Source organism: Lycium barbarum, chromosome 11 (assembly GCF_019175385.1).
Source record: "Lycium barbarum isolate Lr01 chromosome 11, ASM1917538v2, whole genome shotgun sequence".
NCBI lineage: Eukaryota > Viridiplantae > Streptophyta > Magnoliopsida > Solanales > Solanaceae > Lycium > Lycium barbarum.
In genome coordinates, this window is record NC_083347.1 from 28,948,416 (window position 1) to 28,973,500 (window position 25,085).

At 34.2% G+C, this 25,085-nt stretch overlaps 1 protein-coding gene across 1 annotated transcript; it reads right to left on the reverse strand.

The window, feature by feature from the left end:
* Window positions 1-9,119: 9,119 nt before the first annotated feature.
* LOC132619648 (uncharacterized) lies at window positions 9,120-10,730 on the reverse strand. The gene is made up of 2 exons (XM_060334487.1): window positions 10,412-10,730; window positions 9,120-10,193 (listed from the first exon to the last, which is right to left on the reverse strand). Exons 1-2 carry the CDS (start codon window positions 10,728-10,730, stop codon window positions 9,607-9,609), a joined length of 906 nt encoding a protein of 301 aa, XP_060190470.1. The 3' UTR covers window positions 9,120-9,606.
* Window positions 10,731-25,085: the final 14,355 nt, after the last annotated feature.

Sequence of the window (25,085 nt, forward strand, 5' to 3'; positions counted from 1 at the left end):
ATCCTTTATTATTTCCTAGTTAAATTGATTTGATTTGTTCCTCATAATTATATAATATTAACAAACAATTCCATACGTGCTAAGACGTTCTTGTCATTCTCCTTAAGTTTGGCACAAAAAATACATAAAATGAAGGTTTTGAATCTTAGCACCCTCAATTGAGACGCTGGTTATCACGTTAACGTTATCAATGTACAAAATATTAGGAACATAATTAGAGCTTTATAATCAGAGGGGTAGCTTGGTATGAAAACAAGTTACACATGGAATATTCTTGAACAAATTAATTAGTGATGTAGAAATTAGTTATACAAAAGTGTAATTATTTTTATCGGACGTTTCGTTTATTTGTATTAAAAATTGGATAAATGATGTATAATCTAAAACTTGTAGGTGTAAAAGGGGATAATCTATGTTGTCAATTATACCTTTAAACTCCTTGATAGCATTGCTCTGTCTCTTCACCAAATTAAGCATAAGTAATATAACATCGCACCACTAATGCAGGATGCTTCGTGCATCGGACAACCCTTTGAAATAATATTACTAGTAACTACACCTTACTTTTTGCCACTGGATAACGTCTAACACAATTGCAGTTACGTTCTAACATGTATGTCATTATGCCTATCATATCCTATACTACATAAAAATATTCATCTATTAGCATTCTAAGTCACTATAGAGTCCATGTTTCCATAGTTGCAATTCGCAATCGGCTCGATCTTTGGCTAGGTAAAGCTACTCAAGTGCACCTCTTTCTTCTTTTTTATTTTTAAGATAATCATCTCAATTGTGCACTGGCACACATAAATGTGGACGTTCAGATGCTCGATTGCATAATGCTTGGCGTTGGGTTTTAATTTCATTTGCTTTGCATTTTTTCTGAAGGAATGTAATACTCGACTTCATCGAAATCTATTTTGACGCATTCATTTGTATCAAACAGACGGTCGGCATTCCAAAAAATGAACGACACATCAAACAGACCATTCGCCAGAAAGCATAAGATACAGGAAAAAACATCATGAATGACAATTTGGTTCACTGTTTATGTTTATATATGTCTATTTTTGGCTAGGATGCCATGACAAAGTAGAGACACAACATACAAGTAAACATGTCAATCATGAAGTGAACTTAGAAATAGGCATAAGAACCATAAATTTGCACGAGCTGAGACAGAAGGAACTCAATTTGGCGTCTATCTTCACTGCTTATGTCTATTTTGTCGTTTTGAATGTTTTATCAGGTATAAGTAATACTGGCATTGTTATACCACATTGAATCCGGTAAAATAATACAAAGATTACTAGTTAAGTTGTATTGGTATTAACTGTTGAGAAAATGAATGTAATATCTCAAAAGGAAAAGTGTCCAAATTCATTCTTGCCAAAATAATGTTCATTCTCTTAATATTTAGTCTATCCTAATTATATCATTCAAATATGGGTCTGATTATTTATTCAATTTATGACCAGCCCCTTATTTAGTCATTACAATAAGGTTTAAAGCAAAAAAACGTTACCAATTTTATTGTTGGTCAATCTTCATATATTCATATTCCTCCCTTAATTAGTGCAATTGAATGTCTATACCATTATGATAAACGTTTCTTGCTATGAGATAAAGAGATGGCAGTACACGTTTTCTTGGGCTATTAAATTAGCTATCAATGTTGCATGAATCATAGTCTATATGAGCATTCTTAAGCAGTGTTTTAAAAGGCGTTTTTGAGGCGAGCCTCGGGGCGAGCCCCGGGGCGGGGCGTACCAAAAATGCCTCGGGGCGATGGGTCGGGGCGCAAGTCCCCAAAGGCGTACGCCCAGCAATTTGGGGCGTACGCCCAGGCGTTTGGGGCGAGTTTTTTTTTTGTTGGGGCGTAAGCCTAGGCGTTTGGGGCGAGTTTTTTTTTGTTGGGGCGTAAGTCCAGAAAACTTCTTCAAACTAAAACGAAATTTGTTAAATAAGTCCTTAGTATAATGCCCAAATTTTCAAAAGTCAACATGTAATTACTCAAATATTTTAAAAAGGAACTGAAACATTAAATTTAAAAGTCAAGACCTTTTTTTATTGCTAGAATGCCTAATATATGCTCTTTTCCAATTATTTATCTTGTTTTCTACTATCTCAAAAAAGTAACGAGCAGTTACTTATACTTGTAAGTACGTATAATAGATTGTTCTAATTAGTTTTTTTGTGGGGGTGGAGTATGTATATGTGTGTGTATATATATATATATATATATCACTTATTTATTGTTTTCTTCAATTTTTTACGTTATTTAACCAATTTAAAAGTATTTATTATAATTATATCATTTTATAAAATACTAAAAATTAAAGTCCCATGAGGCTTACGCCTCGTGCCTCGGGGCTTACGCCTCGCTGAGGCAGACATAAAACGCCTCGCCTTACGCCCCCGCCTTTTAAAACACTATTCTTAAGTTCTCTTGGTGAGATAGAAAAAGTGGGAATACATCACCATATTTTCTTCCTCCTATTTTTCTTTTGCTCGGTTTTATAATATTACTTAATTCTTTATTAAATTATGGCTCCTACTTTTGTACTAGAAAAACTTGTTGAATCCTGGGGGATGCATCTATACCGGCTGAAATATTCTTAAGGACAGTGTCTTAATTGACATGCCTCAAGCTATGAGATTGCTTGAGAATTTCCTGCAAGGCTCGTGATCAAATATTTCCGTAAGATTTCCAACAATAATGATTAATACAAATTTTTATACATCGGTTATTTTTTTTTAAAACAACAAACCAAACTGTGTACACAATGCTTTCCTATAAATGAAATTTAATCGCGCGGGTTTTTTAATAGTTCCAGATAAGGGTGTATAATATTGGTAACTGAAAAGGGATGAGTTAGGAGGGCAGGAACCATGCCTCATCAATCGTGCGGTCACAAGAAGCTACCTATCATAATTTTCTAAAAGTGAATAATCCATGCTTATTATAAAATCTAATTAATAGTTGTTAATTTTTAAACAACGTGATATGTATATATATATTTACATTGGCACCGCATTTTGCAACTATTAATAAGTGAAAGTTTGGGTAAAGACGTCAATTAGCACGTTGACAACTAGCTTCCACTTTCTCATTCCATTTTAGATCTCATGCGTAAAAGTACTAAATGGCGACTTTGAGGCTCTAGGTCTCTCGGGAAAATGAGCTAAAAGCATCTTTGAGAGTGAAACGAAGAATAGGGGATTTCTATTTCTTTTTCCTTTTTTTTTGTTATAAACATTTAATTAGAGATTAATTATGAAGAGATGGGGTTGAATTAAAATATTTGTAAACTTAAGGTAAAAAATTAAAAGATCAAAAACTTTTAACAAAACCCAAAATCCCATCCATTAAAATATTTGTAAACTTAGGGTAAAAAATTAAACGGAAAAGGGCCAAAATTATCCCTGAACTTTGAAAAATAGTTCATCTATATCCTTCGTTATACTTTAAGGTCAATTATACCCTTACCGTTATACTATGGGGTCAATTATACCCTTATGTCTAACTGCTGCCACGTGGCATCATCCCAGCCCTTCAAAATTATTTTACCCTCAAATAATTTTTTACCCACTAAAATAACTCAACCCGACCTGATTTTTTTTTCCAGCCCAAACTAATACAGAATTATTTTTATTTTTTTTTGCTAGAAAAATTATTCGTATTAGTTTTGGTGGGAAAAAAAATTCGGGTCGGGTTGAGTTATTTTAGTGGGTAAAAAATTATTTGAGTTATTTATTTAAGAATTTAGGACTCAAGTTCTAAAAATTAGGTAAAAGGGACTCTATCCCCCTAAGTTTTTTTAATTTACACAAAAAACCCTAAGTTTTTTTAATTTACACAAAAACCCAAAAATAAAAGCACTTTTTACCAAAACAAAAAAAAAAACCCTGTACGTTTTTCTCTTAAAAAATACGCAAGCAACTATTGGTTGCTTAAACAAACACTGGTTGTTTCAGAAAATATCTAACTATTTATACTAGAAATCATTTCTCGTTAAAAAAGAAATTTTAAAAATAATTGTTGCTTATAATAACAACATTATTATTCAGGCAACTCCACTTCACCGGAAAAGTTAATAAACAATTGTTTGTTGCAGTAACAAACACTTGTTGCTGATAATAAACAACAAGAAGTTGTTCAAGCAACTCCTTGTTGCTTATACAATAACCTTGTATCTCATTAAAACAAGGTGAACAACTAGTAGTTGTTTAAATAAATAAAGGTTGCTTATAATAAACAACACGAAGTTGTTTAAGCAACTCATTATTACTTATACATGAACTCAATTGGAAATTAATTGATTGATCACAAATGAAAATTAACTAATATAAAAACCTTGTTTCTTGTAAAAACTAGTCATTTGATGAGTGATTAAATCCAACTTATTAATTTTTATCATCAATTGATTGACTATACTAATAGTTTAAACAAAAATTTACTTATCCAGTGATAATGGAATCAATGTTGTTTGATTATATGAATATTAGAACATCAACTTATTGACTTGATAACGATTAAATATCAAACGAGTCGTTCAATGAGTTATTAAACCCAACTTATTAATAATATCATATTGATCGCAAAATTGATTGACTCTACTAATAGTTTAACAATAACTTACTGATCTAGTGATAATGGAATGAATGTTGTTTGATTATATGAATATTTGAACATCAACGTATTCACTTGATAACAATTAAATGTCAAACGAGTCGTCCAATGAGTGGTTAAACCCAACTTATTAATAATATCACAATTGATCGCAAAATTGATTGACTCTACTAATAGTTTAACAATAACTTATTGATCTAGTGATAATGGAATCAATGTTGTTTGATTATATGAATATTTGAACGTCAATGTATTCACCTGATAACAATTAAATATCAAACGAGTCGTCCAATGAGTGATTAAACCCAACTTATTAATAATATCACAATTGATCGCAAAATTGATTGACTCTACCAATAGTTTAACAATAACTTAATAATCTAGTGATAATGGAATCAATGTTGTTTGATTATATGAATATTTGAACATCAACGTATTCACTTGATAACAATTGAACATCCAATGACCCGTTCGATAAGTTCTAATGTAAACAACCAACAGTTTCATAAACAACTTCGTGTTGTTTAACATAAACAACGACTATTTGCTTAAGCAACAATCGATTGTTTGCTAAGTTTTCACAAGAATTGGGGTTCTGTTGTAAGCAACTAGGAGTTGTCGAAACAACTTTTTGGGTTTTGTTAAAAGTTTTTGATCTTTTAATTTTCGGAAAAGGGCCAAAATTACCCCTGAACTTTGAAAAATAGTTCATTCATACCTTTCGTTATACTTTAGGGCCAATTATACCCTTACAGTTATACTATGGGGTCAATTATACCCTTATGTCTAACTGCTGCCACGTGGCATCATCCCAGTCCTTCAAAATTATTTTACCCTCAAATAAAATTTTACCCACTAAAATAACTCAACTCGACCCGAATTGTTTTTTTCAACAAAACTAATACGGATAATTTTTCCAGCAAAAAAAATAAAAATAATTCCGTATTAGTTTGGGCTGGAAAAAAAATTGGGTCGGGTTGAGTTATTTTAGTGGGTAAAAAATTATTTGAGAGTAAAATAATTTTGAAGGGCTGGGATGATGTCACGTGGCAGCAATTAGACATAAAGGGTATAATTGACCCCATAGTATAACGGTAAGGGTATAATTGACCCTAAAGTATAACGAAGGGTATGGATGAACTATTTTTCAAAGTTCAGAGGTAATTTTGGCCCTTTTCCGTTTAATTTTTTACCCTAAGTTTATAAATATTTTAATGGATGGGATTTTGGGTTTTGTTAAAAGTTTTTGATCTTTTAATGTTTTACCCTAAGTTTACAAATATTTTAATTCAACCCCATCTCTTCATAATTAACCCCTAATTAAATATTTATGACAAAAAAATAAAAAAATAAAAATAAAAATCCCCTATTCTTCTTTCCACATTCAAATATCCCTTTTAGCTCATTTTCCCAGGTCTCTCCACCTTCGAACACACTGAAATTTGAGCCCTAATTCCACGTCTCGAACCCAAGTCCTCTATGATGGAGAGGTTAAAAACCAACCGACGGACGGTGGCGTACATCATCTGAAGCTTGATACTGCAACCCTTGCTTTGTCACTCTTTCCGTCTCTTTGAAGGTTCTTTACTTCAGAATTTATCAGCAAAAATTCTTTCTTTCCTCTTCGGCTTCCATGGCTATTCCAAGCATTGTTGATTATGTAATTTCTTCTCTGTTCTTTTTCTTTTTCTTTTGGGATTTGGGAATATATTGCATGTTTTGAATAACAGTAGGAAGAGTAGATTAGCTTTCAATTGGCTGTTATTTTTTTCATCTTCGGTAAATCTCTTTACTCTTTTTGGTTTTTGGCTGATTTGGGTGAATGAATGCTAATTTTTGTCAATTTTTTTGTCTTGCATATTTTGGGTTATATTGGATTAGTTTTCAATGGATTTTTGTACAAATCTTTTGTTTCAACTACATTATTTTTCCTTTATTATTGTTTCTTGATTCGGGCGAATACTATCTGCTAATTTCATACTACTGTTGTTTTTAATATTTTTTAATGGATCTTTTGAGTTAAGATTAGATTGGCTGAGCCCATTTTACACATGCATGTGTTGTACAGTGACTAAATTTTATCAATTTCGTTTTAGCAATTGGCCTATTCTTGTGAGCAACTGAGCATAAACCAATAAATAGCAGAACTTCCAAGCGTTCTAATGATTGAAAAACTATTTTTTTTTTTTTTTTTTTTTTTTTGCAATAACTTAACATTTAGAAATTGAATGAAAGATGTAAATGACCATTCTGTTATCCTCATGAAATAAATAACAAGAATATATAATTGCTATAGCAGGTATACTAATTCACAATGTCTGCTACTCTATGCATGATATTACATTACTCATACTTATATTGTGTTGGTTTCTTTCTTATCATTAAATCTTCAAAAGTATTGTGTTTTTTTGCCAAGGACAGACTCATGAAAAACAAATAAATGCTTGTTTCTTTCACCATGAGGAGTACATCAAATTCGAATCTCTCATCCTTGTTCCAGTAAATGAAGAAATAATACCAAATTCAAATGTTCAATTACAATCGGACGTAAGTACAATGAGTATTCACATATTTAATAATCTGGCATTTAAGTATTTATTATGATAATCATTAGTTTTATCTTCCTAAAACATGGATATACCTTCTCCATTGAAGTTAAAATTTCACTTGCAAATGAGCTCCAGTATATTTATGGTTTAATATGTAACGACAGACAAGAAATGAGAAGTCCAATTGGAAGAGTAAATTATTATGTGAAAATGCAATCAACAAAAGGCAGTGACTCCAAGGTATGTTTTAATATAATTATATAGTAATATTGATTCTAACAAGAATCTTTAGCTTCCTATCAAAAGAGTGTTTTCATCATATATTTCTACAGGTTTGATATGATCTTCAAGATGCCTCTGGCTTAATAATTGAATGATTATGGGTGAACAAGATACTACCCCTTATTGTAGGTGAGACTTATCATATAACTTCAATTAAGGTACACATTCTGGATATATTTTGCATCATAAGGGCACAAATTATGGCTATAAACATAATTTCAACTAACATCATCTATTAGTTCTGCTATCGTTATAGTTAAACAATTTATACCTGTCTACTACATGGTTAAACTTGCAAAAAAAGCCCAATATTTTTTTCGCCAAAAGAGTCCCTGCCAATGCCAGATATTCAAAGTCGGATTCCTCACAAACTGTTCAAACTCCAAGCTAAAAAATAATTTGCCGGCACATCTGAACACTTTTTATTTTCTGTAATGCAATGAAAAAGAAACATGCTTCATTCTCTCAGAGTGCCAACCTCAACTGACATTAGTCAAGGTAGCAAAAGAAAAAATCTTTTTGTTCCGATGATGAAGGAAATCCTTTTGTTGCTCCGATAAAGAAAAAGAATTACCAACTGAACAAGGTAAATTGTCAAAGATGAAGCAAAACTGGAGCGAACTACTTTATTAGAAGTGAAATGGTCATCAATAACTTGCCCTTTGTTATTCTTTCTATAAACATATATTACAACTTATTCTCAATAACTTTGTTATGCGATATTATGGATGAGGCGTGAATCTTGACATTAATATCAATATATCATAGATTATTCTAGGTTGAAATGTTTGTCATTTTTCTTCCAACATTCTGTGATGTATTGTATTGTATTTTACCTTAAGTAAAACAGTACACAAGCCATAAAAATCAAAAGTGAGTTGTAGTAAGAACTTGCTATCTGCTTGTGTCTCATTTCAAATTTAATGCATAATTGCTACCACCGTACTTTTTTGCTGGGCAGATGCTGAAGTAATAAAGAGCAATTTTGTCACATAGATAGGATTTTTAAGATTGTAAGAACTGAAGAAGTTTGAAATAACCACTGCATATCGCATGAAGTTGCACATTGTGAAAAGAACTCCTATCAGTAATGAGGCTTTTTCTTAAGGCTTAAGATTGAATGTATTACATTAGAAGCATTAGACTTGCATTGGCACCCAAAATTCTTGTCATAAAATTGCAGCCCACTATGATTTTTCTTTTTCAGTTTGTGTTGATAAAATTGTGGTAGTTATAAAACTTTCTCCCTTTGATACAAGGGCAACCTAGAAGACTCAAAGTCATGCCAACTTGCACCCATTAGGTCATTTTTATATGAAATACCAAGATTAGCTGTAATACGAGAAGAGGGAGATTTTGTTTTATATTTCATGACTTGGATATCCTCTGTCTATTATCCTCTAAAATAGTGCATTGCAGTATGACTGCAAATAAGATTTTTTGTGTAGAACTCTATGGTTAAAAGTTCTTTTGAAGTATATAATTAGTTTCATTTTAATTTATAATTTTGCAGAATGGTCTTATACTTTGGCATTTGTCCGAACCATTTAATCCATCTAGAAAAGACTAAGCAATTTGGGTGTCATGAAGTTATTTTTTCTTTCAAATAAGAAGAAGAATTTATTGGTATGACTTATTTAATAGGAGGGGGACATAAATCTTACCTCTCTAAGATACATAGGAAAACTAAAGAGTAATGTGAGTAATAAGAAATGGCTGCAATGTTGATGCATGGTTGTCAAGATTTTTTGAGGCCTTCTATATAGTTCATTACTTCTAATTAAAGAAAACCCTTGAAGAATTCTTGTTTCAATAAAGTGGTGTCAAAGAATTCCAGAGATTTGTATGATTTCTATTCTGAAGTATGTTGTGGGATAATGTTGGATTATTTTTGTTGTAAGGGCAACTGTGAAACTACTTTTTTTTTTTTTCAAAGCTTTTGTATTTATTCATGTAAAACACAAAAGCACATGGGGGGACGATACCAAGACCCCATGAATACATCACAGGCCACACATAGCCAGGCAAAAAAGGAGGAAGCTTACATCTGTAGCCTATCCTCACTAAGCTTTTAGCAACTTACATTCAGCTAAAAAGAAATTACTCTACAATCTTCTTGATGTGCATGCTGTGTGAATCTTAATTCTTCAGCATAGCAACAACAATTTTAGAGTCCATCTCTATAACACAATGCTGATAGCCCCTCCGCGTGCACAGTTTGATAGCAAGCAGTGCAGCCATGGCTTCCGCAATATTATGATCCCTGCACAGGACTGGGGATGCAAAAGCAAACACATGCTGCCGTGACCAGCCAGTAGATTTCCTTCTCCATTCTTGCATAATAGAAACTTGTCCCATGATGGCAACAATGGTCATCATCAAGGGACTAAAAGCAGTCACAAAGACAGGCCCTCTTTTCTCTATTACAAGACCTTGAACATAGTATGCAAGGCTTGATGATACAATACCAGCATAGGCAGCAGCAAAAAGATTCATGTCAAAACCAATAGCCCAAGCAGAGGATTTGTGCTCCATCACTAAGGTGACAACAATAGGTTGTAGAGTTCCCATGAAGCAAACAAGTGTAGTTAGAGACAGAGGAGCAGTGTACTTCCTCATTGTATTTGCCTGAAATATAAAGAAAGAAGCCCAGGCAAAAATGGCTCCAATGAGAAGCATTGGACCTTTGAACCAATCTTTATCTGTTGCTTCATTGGCTTGAGGGACTTTTGAAGTATTTGCGTGAATATTATTTGATCATACCAAATTAATAACATGTCCTTTGTACAAAGTCATTAACATGGCTCCAGCCACTGTCACCATTGTACCTATCACCTTTGCTGTACCTATCAGTTTTCTGAGTTTTTTTTAACTCTTCTCCTGAAGGAGGGGAAGTCAAGTTTATTCATTCGGAGCGGTCCTCTAGCCTCCGTTGGCAAGTCACCTTCATTCAAAAAAATTCTAGGGACTTGAATTTGGGCTGCATATTTTGCTAGTGCATCCGCTACCTCATTCCCTTCTCTAAAGCAATGCTTTATCGATATGTTTCTGTGAGCCATCTTTGCCTTAGTGTTTTCTATAATGTCCAATAACCTCCAAGGAGGTTTTAAGGAACCATCTATCATTTGTACCACTATCTTGGAGTCCAATTCTACCTCAAGGGATTCGAAAGGATGATTAACACACCAAGAAATTCCAACTAGAGCTGCATATGCTTCACTATAATTGTTAGTGTAAAATTGGGTTGGATATGCAAATGCCATGATCATGTTCCCAATTCTATTCCTAACAATACCACCGGCTCCCGCTTTGTTTTGATTTTTCATGTAACTTCCATCTGTGTTGAGCTTCCAAGTGTTGCCTATAGGTTTGATTCATCTGATCATCTTACTGGTTATCACAGCTTTGAAATTTTCCGCTTCGAAACAAACTTTGCTCCAGTTCCAGGTGTAGTCTATGGATTTAAATTTCTGTCTTATTGCCACCTTGATCTGAAAAACAGATTGAAAGCATATATTAGAAGCAGTAAAAATTTTTTGTTCAAATTTCTTGGTGCACCTTGCTCTCCAAATTTCCCAACATACTATCATTGGAGTGATAAGTAGAAGGAACTTGTGAATAATATTTGTTGGTTTTTGTCTCCACCATTGCCAGAGAATTGTCTGAACAGTGGAACCAGTAATGCTGATCCCCAGTGGTCTGGTCATGATTTGCCATATTTGTTTTGCAAGCTCACTTTGTGCAAAAACATGATTCCCAGTTTCTATACATGCAGTCCTGCAACAACAACAACTAGCACCTCTGTCAATATTAAATCTTGCCAGATTAGCATCTAGAGGAAGATTTTTCTTTAAAAGCTTCCACATGAAAAAGGAAACCTTGAAAGGAATTTCTTTTATCCAGATGAATTTATAAATGTGAGGGGCAACATACTTCTTCCTAAGGAATTTGAGAGCACTGGAACATGTAAATAAACCATTGCTATTCAGATTCCAGATAGGCTGATCCTTTTCATCATGTTTACCGATAGGGATACTCTTGATCAGATTCAGAGTGTCCCTTGGTAAGGAAAAAGGATTATCATCAATATGCCATTGCTGATTTAATAAGAAATGGTTAATTTCCACATTACCAGGCTTGGCCGAAGGTTTTAAAATCTGATAGAGAGATCCATGATGGGTCCAGTTATCCCACCAAAACAGACTGTTACCGGAATTAATTTTCCAACTGATGTTGGCTTCAATCTTATCTCTAATATGAAGCAAATCTTTCCAAGCAGCTGAATTTTTTGGAGCAATGGTCTTAGAGTTGAGGTTACTTCTTTGGCAATACTTTGATTTAATGAAATGTGCCCACAAAGAAGGTTCTGTTCTCAATCTCCACCATCTTTTAGCAGCAAATGTGTGACAGATATCAATAAGACTCCTGAAACCCAAGCCCCCTTCTATGGTAGGGTAACTCATGTTTTCCCAAGAGGACCAATGATAGCTATTTTTACCATCTTTCTCTCCCCAGAAGAAGTTAGCAAATTGCATTTCAATCTCATATAGAGATGTAACCGGTGGCATTAAGGCAACAAATATATGAAGAGCTTGAGATTGAAGAACATGCTTAATAATGGTAGCCTTACCACCTGGAGATAAGAATCTTCCTTGCCAACCTGCAATCTTATTAAGGATCTTTTTGGAAATGTCAGAAAAATAAGAGATTCTCTTCCTACCACAGTATATGGGACAACCTAAGTATGTAAAAGGGAAGGAAGACTGTTTGTAACCAGTCCACCTTCTTATCCTCCTATTATAAATCCTGTCCGTCTTACTATGGGTGAGAAAGAACGTCTTATCATTATTAATCTCCTGACCAGAAGCCTTTTGATACAACCTAAGCAAATTCATCATGAGCTTAATAGTAAATTTATTGGCAGAAGTGAAAAGCACAAGGTCATCAGCATAACTAAGGTGATTAATCTGGGGCCCTTTTTTATGCATAAAGAAATTAATGAACCTATCATTCTGATTAAGATGATTCAAAGCTCTTGAAAGAGTTTCTGCTGCAATAACAAAAAGAGTAGGAGATAGAGGGTCTCCCTGTTTTAAGCCTCTAGAAGATTTAAAAAACCCATATCTAACACCATTAATAATTATAGAATACCAGTTGTTAGAGATCAACCTATAAACTAGATTGATAAAAACAACATCAAAACCCATCTTTCTAAGAACAGAAATTAAGAAATTCCAATCCAATTTATCATAAGCTTTAGACATATCTAATTTAAAAACAACATTGCAACTGTTAGAGTTAGGTCTAATACCATGAATAATCTCTTGTGTTAAAAGAATATTCTCGGTGATTTGCCTACCTTTAACGAAACCAGATTGATTTTAAAAAATGATCTTAGGCAAAATATTGTTAATCCTTAAAGCAAGAATTTTAGACAGTATTTTGTTTGAAAAATTACTAAGACTGATAGGTCTAAGCTTAGAAAAACAATCAGGTGAGGTGACCTTAGGAATCAGTGTTAAACAAGAATGAGTATAGTACTTTGTAAGGTCAGACCCATGAAAGAAGGAGAGAACAAAGGAGATTACCTCTCTTTTGATGATGTCCCAGCAGTATTGAAAAAAAAACCATTAAATCCGTCAGGCCCTGCACAACTGTTAGGGTCCATAGAATCTATTGTCGTCTTAATTTCTTCTGCTGTGGGATATTTTGTTAATAAGGCGTTGTCCTCAGTGCTGATCAGATTGTCGCAACCTCTGATAAAGTTCAAATCCCTATCCCTTGGTTTTCCACTGAATAAGTCGCTGAAATGATCGATGGCAGCTTTGGAGATATTTAAATTCCCTTCGACCCATTGACCATTCTGATCTTTAATTTTATAGATTTGAGCTCTTCTTCTCCTAGCCTTGATGGTACTGTGGAAGTACTTCGTATTTGAATCCCCTTCTTCAGCCCATTTGATTCTAGCTTTTTGTCTTAAAATAGAATCTTCCATTTTCAACCACTTGATGTATTCGGCTTTAGCCTTATTAAGCAATGTTCTATCAGTATTAGAATCGGAATTTAAGTAAGCAGTTTCTGCGTCTGAAACTTCCTTCTCAAATTTCTTGACATTTTCAAAAACGTCCTCAATACTGTTTCTAGACCACTTACTAAGTTCCTTAGACAAAATTTTTAGCTTTTGTTGTAATCTCCACATAGGATTGCCATATACTTCTGTGTCCCAGACTTTTTTAACCAAAGGAAGAAACTCTTTTTGATCAGTCCAAAAATTAAGAAATTTGAAATATTTGATTACCTGTTGGTTGTCGTCGGAGCAATTGACGAGGAGTAGGTTGTGATCAGAACCTGTTTTGGATAAATGCTCCACATTGATATTTGGGAATTTAGCACTCCATTCCTCATTATGTAGCAACCTGTCTAATCTCATATGGATCCTCTCGGTCCCCCCTCTCCCATTACACCATGTATGGATATTACCTACAAAACCAGCATCAATCATACCACAATCATCCATACAGTTTATAAAATCAAAACATGTATTTAATCTAAAAGGAACACCCCCTTTCTTTTCCTCGGATTCCATTATAGAGTTAAAATCCCCTCCTATGGCCCATGGGCCATCGATGATGGAATTTAAATCTCTTAACTTCTGCCAAAGATACTTCCTTTTGTTTGCTTTAGATCTGGCGTAGACAGTTGTTATCCAGAAATTATCAGTGCTTCCCTGCATGTGTACCTGCAAAGTCACCTGTTGTCTGGTTTTGGAAACTACTGAACAAACACAGTTAGAATTCCAGAAAATCCAAATTTTACTATGAGAGTTGGAGATGGCATTATCGAAACCCATCCTTCTCCTAAACTTCTCTATTTTGTTATTGTTATGGAAAGGTTCTTGTAAAGTAATAAAATCAATTTTATGAAGTCTGACAAGCTTAGTGAGTCTGTCCAGAGTACCCTTGGATGTTATCCCTCTAATATTCCATATTATGTATTTAATCATAAAGGAATTTCAGGGGAAAAGACAACCCTCAGGGGTTGGCCTGGTGGTAATTGGCTTGAGCCTTGGGGTGCTCCCTTTTAAGGTCTCAAGTTCGAAACCCACTGGGTGCAAACAATTTCTGAGGGCCATCGGACTGGGGTAAAACCCTGAATTACCCGTGGTGCACTTGCGGGAAACTCCTTGCCGAGGGCCTGTGCACCCCCGGGATTAGTCGGGGCTCAAAGAGACCCGGACACCCGGTGCTTAATCAAAAAAAAAAAAGACAACCTTATCAGATTGTTCCGGTTTTTCTGTGAAATTATTGTTGTTTCCCTTTTTGTTCTTTCTACCTTTCTTGTTTTTATTACCTCTCGGTGACAAACCTTGTCGTAAGATAGCTTCTTTTTTTTCTTGAGTGATCGGGTCCCTGATTTCTTTTGAAATTGGAGCAAATACTTCGATTAGACTATCGAGGATTTGTGCTTCCTCCTCTTCAGAGACCTCTAGCAAACTATCAGGAACCTCCTCGTCTGAGGATATTCTTGCTATTTGCTCTTCACTGGTGTCGTAACCATATTCCTGATCGAAGTTATTACCTAAATTAGAACCATGTTTTTCAGGAGGAATGTACTCTATACTACCCAGATCAATCTCTATTCTGCCTCCTTTTAATTGTAAACACTCAGTATCGGCTGTAGTAGGGGACATATGATCTTTTTGTTTTCCTTTAGAGCTGCTGCATTGGCTATCTAATGTTTTATTCTCTTCCGGACGTTGATTGACTTCCACACTGTTCTGGGGTTGCTCTTTTGTCGACTTGTCTCCATCTAAAGCTTTATCGGGTTTTTCTGTGTGTTCTTGTTCATTACCAGCTTTTGGTTTCTGTTTTGCCCATAACATGTTCTTGAGAAATCTGGCAGCGGTAACCTTTTTGTTTTTCTTTTTTTGTTTCAGTTTTTGGCTTTTGGCACCTGCGGCTTTGACCTGTCGTTCTTTATTGTCTTTTTGAATTTGCTGCAAACCATTGATATGATTCCCTTGCTTGCCAACTCCAGGTGCTTCCAAATTAACAAGTTGCTCTTCAGCCACTGCCTTCTGTTTTTGTCGATTCTTTGCTGCTGTAGTCCATTGCCCCTCATTCTGAAAATTAGTTTCTTGTTCTCTCTGTTTTGTCCTCTGTTTCTGAATAACCATTTTCCCGGTCGCTCTTGTGTGATCTTTTTCATCCTGAATATTGTTCGTCTTTAAAATCTTCTTATTCCTCTTCCTGGTGACTTCGATAAAGCCATCATCTTCCTGCTCAGTTCTGATTCCAGCCACAGTTGACGTATTTGGTGCATTTTCACCTGTGATGTTGTCTTGTACATCATTATTCTGCTGAATCTGTTCGGTGTTCAAATTTTGTGAGTGTGTTTCTCCTTTTTCATCCTGATTCTGCCTGGTCAGAACTTCCGCAGTAACCATTTGATTCCCTTCCTTTTTCTTTCCAACTCTTCTACATTGGATTATTGAGTGACCCAACATCCTACAATGAGTACAAAATTTCGGGACCTTCTCGTATTCCAGTTTCTGATAGAACCCTTTACGAGGGCAGTTCTCATTTTCAGTACCAATAAAGATAGAATTAATTTGAGTCTTAGTGAGATTCACCTCGACTCTCACTTTCGCCATACTTGGCCTGGTTCGATTCTCAGTGGCAGCATCCATAATAAGAGGGGTTCCTATCGGGGCAACTCTTTGTTTTACATAATTCCAAGTATGTAAATGAAAAGGCAAGCCCGGTAAAAGAACCCAAACTGGAACTACCGGAGAATCCTCATCGGGTTTGAACTCCGGCATCCATTTTTCCAACCACATAATTTGTTCATCGATTTCAATAGAACGTCTATACCAAACAGTCTTAAAATCATCCTCATTGGAAAATTCAACAAAGACAGTACGATAATCATAAACACCAATTGTGACTTTACCTCTAACTGTAATTAACTCTGCAAATCTTGCTCGTAGCTTTTCTATTTGTGGTCTGGCTCGAATAAATTTCCCGACCAGAGTGAATTTACATTCTTCGGACATAACCCCATAATATTCATCGTTGTTGAATAGCACAGCCGGTACTCCATTATGGGTGGTGTATTTGGCGGTGACATCCGGGTTCCCTAATCGGATTTCTTTCAAGATAGGAATTTTAGGGATTTGAATTACTTTTGCATAAGTGGAGTTAGAGAGATTTTGGCCTGTAGGTGTAGTCGTAGTAGGCTTATTAGCAGCAATTTCATTGCCACGCGCCGATTCCGCCATCTCCGGCGACGGCGAGTGGGTTTCAATCGCCCAATTGGGGCTTTTTACCGTTGTGGGTGGGAGGAGAGAGAACGCAGGCTTTTTTACTTAAGATCTCTTGAGGTACTACTTATTTGATGCAAAATTCCATTTGCCAATTGTGTTTGCTGCTTCATCGTCCTTGTTGTTTTTGAGTATATTATGGTCTTGTTTCCATGTTCTCTCTACCTGTTGTAGTTAATGAAATGCTTCTTCAGTTCACTGTATATGTTGCATCAATTTCTTATTTCTTTAGCTTACATGTCGTTTTTCATTGGATGACCAATGACAACTTTACAAGGCTGAATTGTTTATAGTCAAATACAAACTCATGGTACTTTTCTATATATGTTGTACTATTGTTACTATGACTCACAACCTGTCCAAAAAAATTACTGCGATCTGTATCCATCCACTTAAAGCAAGTAAAAGGTCATGGTGTTCTCATAATTAAGATTGGGGAACTTGCTACTTGAGAAACTACTTTTTTTGAAGTAGAAATAGATCATACGTTATTTGCTTACATTGTTACTTGTTAGGTACTTCAAAGTTGACTGATAAACATACAGTAAACTATGAAGTTGTTTATTTAGTGGTTTACAGTGACCAATATGAGCTACTGTTTTGAACAGGTCCTGACAGTCATTTAATAACTTAACTTTAATTGGGAAATAAGCATAATATGAGCTATCCTTTCTTTCTTTTCATAGTGATTTAAGAGATGTTGCATTATTGTCCAATGTCCAGGTACGAGTGAATTATGAGCCTTCAGGTTTTCTTGAATTCTTGGCTTGGATCACCCTTCTGTCGAGGCAACAAGTCTTATATTCTGCTCACTGAATCTTCGAGCTAGGAGGCTGACCTTTGTTTTGCATGGTTAGCCAGCTATTAGTGAGTCAGGGACACACATGTTTCGTTGTTTCTACCCTAAGTTAAAGGGGCTGCTGGTTATGAAGTGCATCTATCCCTTTTAGTTGTTCTACAAATGAATGTGCATATATAGTATGATGTTTATTTTGTAAATATAAATATAGTCAACTTGGTGATATTACTTCTTTTCTTTTATTTTGTGTAGTGGATGATCAAATAAGTATGGAATTATCTTACTCAATGTTGGACCTCTTTTGTACAGCGATGATTTAGGCATAAGCCAATGCATCGCACGGGCACAGGCTATCTCGTAAACTTTAATAAGAAGTAACCTACGTTATGTGAATTGCTTCGTCCCAACATAATTAAAAACATTTATATCTATATATAATATAAAGCTAGTTATTAACTAAGTGATGTGGCACCTCTCTATGGCCTAGAATAACATTTATCTTTTTTTCTCCATTTTTTGGTTATTTCTCTTATTTTTCATGTCAAATAATCTAATATTTCCTAGCCGTTTGAAAGTAATGACTTGCATATATCAATTAATCTTATAATTGAAAAAGTTTCACCACTTAATATGGAAGTTGAAATGGTACATTTTCTTAAATATCTTTCATAACCGATAGTATATTACCCCTTAGTATTAATTTTGCATTGATGAATTTGGCGGATAAGAATGACAGGTTTCCATGGCAATCACATGCCATTGTTGTTTCATTTCATACTTCCACTTCAGAAACATTCCAATTCTTCTATCCTTATTTATCATCTAAAGTTGCTTCTCAAATTTTTTACTTTGCCATTTTTTTATGTGTAGTTGTTACATTACTTTAGCGCCATGATTTTTTTTTTTTTTTTAACTTGCGCTTGGCCGCCTAAATTTTCTCTGAAGTATCTTTACTTTGCAGTCACTGTAGAGACTGGTAACTCGTGTTGTGGCTTGATAGGGACTCAAAAAGCAGCATGAAAAAGCACATCCGGGCAAAGGAAAACTTTTCTTTTAGCAAATTAAGTATTTTCTTTTTATTATTTTGCACTGAAAAACATTGTTGATGTATCATAATTCTATTGGTGATTTCTCACAAAATCCTTCAGCATATGGAATTTTACGAGCATCATCCCTTTGGATGGAGTATAAATTGAGCATTATGTTAAATCTTCAATTGTAAAGCTATTTCCTCTACTTCTGTTTTCAGGGAAGTTCCTATGCATCGTGTACCCATATTTGCTCTATTGTTTCAAGGTAATCTTTCTATCATCACAATAATAGTTGTCTTTTCTAATGCTTATCTAAGTTCTCAGTGAACTAACATATTATCTCATGAATATGAGCTAGATGCAGTACTTTCATATGAATTCTGTATTCTGTTTAAAAATGTCATACGTAAGTGATTTTTTATTTTTATTTTTGGTTTATATATATTTTTTTTTTATGTGTTTGACTTGAATTTATAAACTTACATTTTTAGGTTACTAGGTTTCCGAAAACATATTTTTTTTAATGTATATGAAAATTGTTATTTCTTATATCCAAACAAAAATCTTCAAGAACATCATTTCGTAAATTCACTTACAATATCTTGCATGTCTGCGCGATGCGCGACGACTTCACTAGTATATAAGTAAGGTATGTAAATATTGAAGACGGTTAATTATCTTTATATTCTCCTGTTTGAGTGCTATGCCTCTTTTAAGTCAACTTATATAACATGTCAAGTTCTGGGGATGTCGAACCAAAAAAAGTTAGTAGTTTTGGGAGGGGAATATGGGCAACAGAAGGCCATCACTAATGGTTCCTTAACAGAAGGTAATTTGCTAGTAGTAGTAGCTAACGTGCCATTATAGATTAAATTCATCGATAGTATCAAGAAAAATCCTTACTCTACGTACATACAACTTAAATCTGTTCTAGTATAGATGGAGCTGCCTTCATTCTTCATCAAATATTGATATTTCCTAGCTCCTTGACGTTTCTTGCATACTTACTGTAGGGGTGTCAAGTGGGCCGGGCCGGGCCATTTAAATGTGGGCCACAAGGGGCCGGGCCGGGCCGTAGTTAAGTGGGCCGGGCTTGGAGAGGGAAAGGATGTCCGGCCCAGCCCACCTCGGATAGGGGCTACACGTCGGGCTAACCGGGCCCGTTAGTGGGTCGGGCTGGGTTTTAGTTAGTGGGCTGGGCCAAGTTTTAGTTAGTGGGTCGGGCCGGGTTTTAGTTAGTGGGCCGAGCCGGATTTTAATTATTTTAAAAAAAAATTCTAATGCTAAAATTTATTAAGTTTAATACTTTAAAATCTAGTTGTTGTCAACTTTATTTTAACCTTCAAGTTCCTTAAATTATACTTTGGCCCTATTTTCAAACTATAAATACCATTCATTCTTCTCCATATTATCTCACAATTCCCTATTCTCCTCTTTCTCTAAATTTCCTACTCATCTAAATGGGAACTAAATGGGAACAATGCATATGAGTTTTGATACTAAACCAAAGTTCTTAATTTAATTATCTCATCTGATCCTAAGTCCTAATGTCATATGCAGATTGTCACGTCTCCATCATCGGTGGAGACATTTCAATATGCTAAAAAATATTTAATTATTATTATATATAAAATATTTGAAACTAATAAGATTATATTAATATATTATTATATATATAACTAATAGTTTATATTATTATATAGTATACTGTATAACCTATTGAAATATTTTTGAACTTGTGTAAGCCAACAGCAAGATAGTAACTTAAAAGGGGTATTTGATTTATTTCACGCATCAGCAATTTCAGAGGTAAATTATTTTTCATTTAGTAGCAATTAAATATTAACGAATTCGATTCCTCTTCATTTTTATTGTCTCCATTTTTCTCAAGTTCTTACTTGAATAAGAGACACATTACATGAGTTAAAATTAATGGTTAAGTTTTAATTAACTAAAGTAAGATTCTAACTATGGTTTGAATAATTAATAAATATTTCATATATTTGCTTCCAAAATTTTAAGAATCCCACAATTATAGCTACAACTATTTTATTGGGATACAATGTTTTTAAAATACTTATTATTAGTAATAAATGTAATACTTATCTTTTTTTTTTTAATTTGAAGTGGGCCGGGCTGGTGCCCCGGTGGGCCATCACCCGGGCTTATGGTGGGCCGGGCTAGTGGGCCGGGCTGGTGGACTGTCCACCTTGTCCGGCCCAGCCCCCTAATAAAACCCACCTAGCCCAGCCCCTTACACCTATTAGTGGGCTTGGGCCGGGCCGGTGGTGGGCCGGGTTTACCGGGCCGGGTTCGGGCTGGCCCGGCCCACTTGACACCCTTAACTTATTGTCAATATTCCTTCTTACACCAAACATTGTATATTACATGCTACACATTGACGGTGTGTTTGGTATGAAGGAAAATGTTTTCCTAGAAAATGTTTTTGGAAAGAATGTGGGTTTATTGCTTATTTTTTAGTGTTCGATCAATGTTGCAAAAAATATTATCTTAAGAGCATTTTATATAATCTAGCAAGCAAAACATTATAGAGATGTGATGGGGTAGGGTGTGGGGGGTGGCGGGGCTGGAATGGTCAACAGATGGGGGTTGGGAGCGTTAGGTGGGTGGGGAGGAGATAATGAATTTGGTATCATTTGTGAAACTTGTTTTCCCTATAAATTCATTGGCATTTTACATAAATAGCAAACATTTGGGGTTTAATCAAACTGCATAGCTAATGTTTCAATATTTACGTTCTGTAGCAAATCAGCCTAGCTCCCACATGTGTATTCAATTTTTTTTTTAGCTGTATTCATGAATACAACAATTTGTTTCCACTGTATTCATGAAATAACTATCTGTATTCATAAATTGGCTTGTTGTATTCATGAATACAACGAGTAAAAACTGAATACATATACACCAATAATTACACAAATACATCATATTTTCCGGTATGTATACAACAGATACAATATAAAACATTCATACACCCAAAAATTAACAAATATGCCATATTTTTTGGTATGTATACAACAAATACAAGCGAAAAACATTGTATACACGGTAAATATACAACAAAATAAAGCGAAAATCTAGACTTTTTCCAGATTTGACCTGAAAAAATTCCGGCGAATCCAGATCTGACCGGAAAAAATTCCGGCGAATACAGCGAAAATCTGGACATTTTTTTTCCGACGTAGATCTGAGTTTTTTTCTTCTTCTCGGGCATAGATCTTAGTTTTTTTTCTTTTTTGCTTCCAACAATGCTCAAATCCGTCGGTATTCCGGCGAATCCAGATCTGACCGGAAAAAATTCCCCCGGAGAAGAAAGGGAAAAGGGGAGGGGGTTAGCAGTGACCGCGGTGAAGGGGCACGGCATTTCGCCGGAGCTCCGGCGATCGGTGGTGGTCGGCGGCGGAGCAGTGGGGAGAAGAGGGGGGAGAGAGATGGGAGGGTTGGGTTGGAAGTGAATAGTTTGATGAGTATTCTATTTTGTGTGTATATATATATATATATATAGTTACTAAATGTCATTAATACACAAATGTTTGCTATGAGAAGTAATTAAGTTAAACTATAGCTACTAAATGTCAATACTCACTGTATGTTTGTTATGTCATGTAGTTATCCCTAAATTCATTTTCCTCATTTTTAAGGACTTATTTTCCTAAAGAAAATGGTTTTCAAAAATTTTGACCAACCAAACGAGAAAAAATTGAAAAATATTTTCCTCCACACCAAACACACCCTAACGCTAGTTCTGTTACATATGATGGAGGTGGTTTATTTGGGCTAGGGAGTGTTCCTAGTTGCGTTTTTGCTTTATGCAATCTGATGGGATTTTTCCTCTTGTTGTATCTCTTAACGCACTTTAAGAAAGTATCACAAATTTGTGTTAGAGACGAAATCAAGAGGGCATATAGCAAATTCTTTAGATAACAAGGAGAGAATTCGTATTATGACTTGTACAAAGTCTAGTTTACAATACTCGGTAAAATTTCAAAACTTCCCAACAAGCTTAAAGAACCAAAAATAAAATAAAAAAAATGAAGCATAATGGAGGATAATTTTAAAACAGAAGCAAAGTTAGATGGGTAAACGGCGAAGGCATGGAAAACTCGCACAAATACAACTTCTTAAAATGGTAATTAAAAAGATTATAATTACTTTATAAAAATTACATAAATACAACTTATTCAAAAATTTAACATTTTAGTTACAAAAATACAACTTCTTACATTCCTAAAATATCAATAATACTCAATTTTAAGAGTTACTACCATTAATGCATATATTCACCTTTTACTTTCTCTTTCTTTCAAAATGTTTTAAAAATATATTTTTTTCTTTCGTTTCCTTCTCTTTATTCTTCTTTTTTTTTTCACTTTATGAAATGCAATTATTTTTTTGTGACTTAAAGAAATTTATTTAAATATATTAATATTAAGAAAAGTACATGAAAATATATGGTATATAATATATGGTATAAGAAAGTACATGAAAATATACCTGATATGGTATATGGTATAAGAAAAGTACATGAAAATATACCTGGATATGGTATATGGTATATAGAGATATGGTATATAGTATATTGATGCACTCATGCACATATATGCATAAATATAGTATGTCGTATATTATTTTTAATATATTTTATATTAACACTATCTATGTTTGAAGGCTAAGTTCAAGGGGAAAGTGAAAAAGCCTTCAAAAGACGACTTAAAGGTACATGTTTAGTATATATGGTATATGTATATTGTTTATGTCAAGTATACTTAATATTATTGCCTTCATTATATTATTAATTAATGGTAGGTAGGAAAAGAGAATTTGTAGGGACAAATAAAGGAAAAAATATAACCTGTATAAATTGGTTACCATATTTATACTAATGTGACCATATCTAAAGATTTATGTATATTATTTATGTCAATTATACTTAATATTATTGCCTTCATCATATTATTAATTCTATTATTAATGATAGGTAGGAAAGGAGAACTTGTAGGGACAAATAAAGGAAAAAATATAACTTGTATAACTAGGTTACCGTATTTACACTAAATTGACCATATCTAAATATTTATGTATATTATTTATGTCACTTATACTTAATATTATTGCCTTCATCATATTATTAATTCTATTATTAATGATAGGTAGGAAAGGAGAATTTCTAGGGACAAATTAAGGAAAAAATATAACCTGTAATAATTTGTTACCATATTTATACTAAATTGACCATATCTAAAGATTTTTTTCCTTTTATCATTTATAGGTTATATTATGTAGATTTTGTAAATTAAAAAATAGTTGTAGGTATTGTAAATAGTTGTATATTTACTAGTATTTTTGTAAGTTTCCCGAAAGGAATTCCTGATCCACCAGGTCGAGATTTTAGTGCTTTTTTTCCGCGGATTGCCCTTTATTTGGGTGGTCTTTAATTTTTGTCCTTCAAATCGGTGGTCTTTAAGTTTTGCTCTTCGCCTAATACCTCACGTTGTAGGTTCGAACTCCAGCTCAGTTATAAAAAAAAAAAAAAAAAAAAAAAAAAACATTAAGTCAGAATTTTGCAAATTCTGTCTTAAGGCAAAACTCTATCTTGTGAATCCAAACTCTACCTTGCGAATTCTTTAAAAGTTTTGACTAAACGGGATTCGAACCCAAAACCAAGAGATTTTTAGCAAATGACAAAAGTTAAAGACCAACAATTTGAGGGATAAAAATTAAAGACCACCCTCAGCAAAGGGCAATCCTGCAAATTGCCCATTTTGATGGGGTTCAAGGCTCAACTTTATGCATTCTTTTGCACGAATTGTCCTTCAAAGGCACTGGTCTTTAATTTTTGTCCCTCAAATTACTGGTCTTTAATTTTTGCCTTTCGCTTAAAAAAGTGATAAAAAATATCCCATGATTTTGGGTTCGAACCCCCACTTAGTAAAAATAAAATAAAATTCGCAAGACAATGCTTTCGCGAAACCTCTGCCTTAAGGCCTAACATTTGTCCAAAATTAGGCCTATTTAGATAAAAATTAAGCCTTAAGGCAGATGTTTGTTTTAAGGCCTAATTTTGGGCAAAAGTTTGCCTTAAGGCCTAACTTTTGATAGAAAGATCCTAATTTTGCGACGAAACTCTGCCTTGCGAGCCGGAATTCGAATCCAGAACCTCAGGGTGTTAGGCAAATGATAAAAATTAAAGACCAGCAATTTTGAGGGGCAAAAATTAGAGACCACCCCGAATAAGGACAATCGTTCCAAAAATTAGAGACCACCCCCGAATCAGGACAATCGTGCAAATTGCCCACTTTATGTTGGAGCAAGGGTCAAGATCAAATGCGAGACAATTTGTCAATGTTAAACGTATCGACGTATACTGACAAATAATTTTAAAACATTTTCATAGTAGAAGGTAAATTCAGACACTTTTCATAATAAAAAATACTGATAATTGGCC

Excerpts from the sequence above, each read along its gene's own strand:
- LOC132619648 (XM_060334487.1), bottom strand. The coding sequence starts at position 10,730 with ATGGCATTTGCATATCCAACCCAATTTTACACTAACAATTATAGTGAA. Across the intron at positions 10,194-10,411 it reads TAGAATTTTTTTGAATGAAG|TCCCTCAAGCCAATGAAGCA; the intron begins GTGACTTGCCAA and ends ATACTTCAAAAG.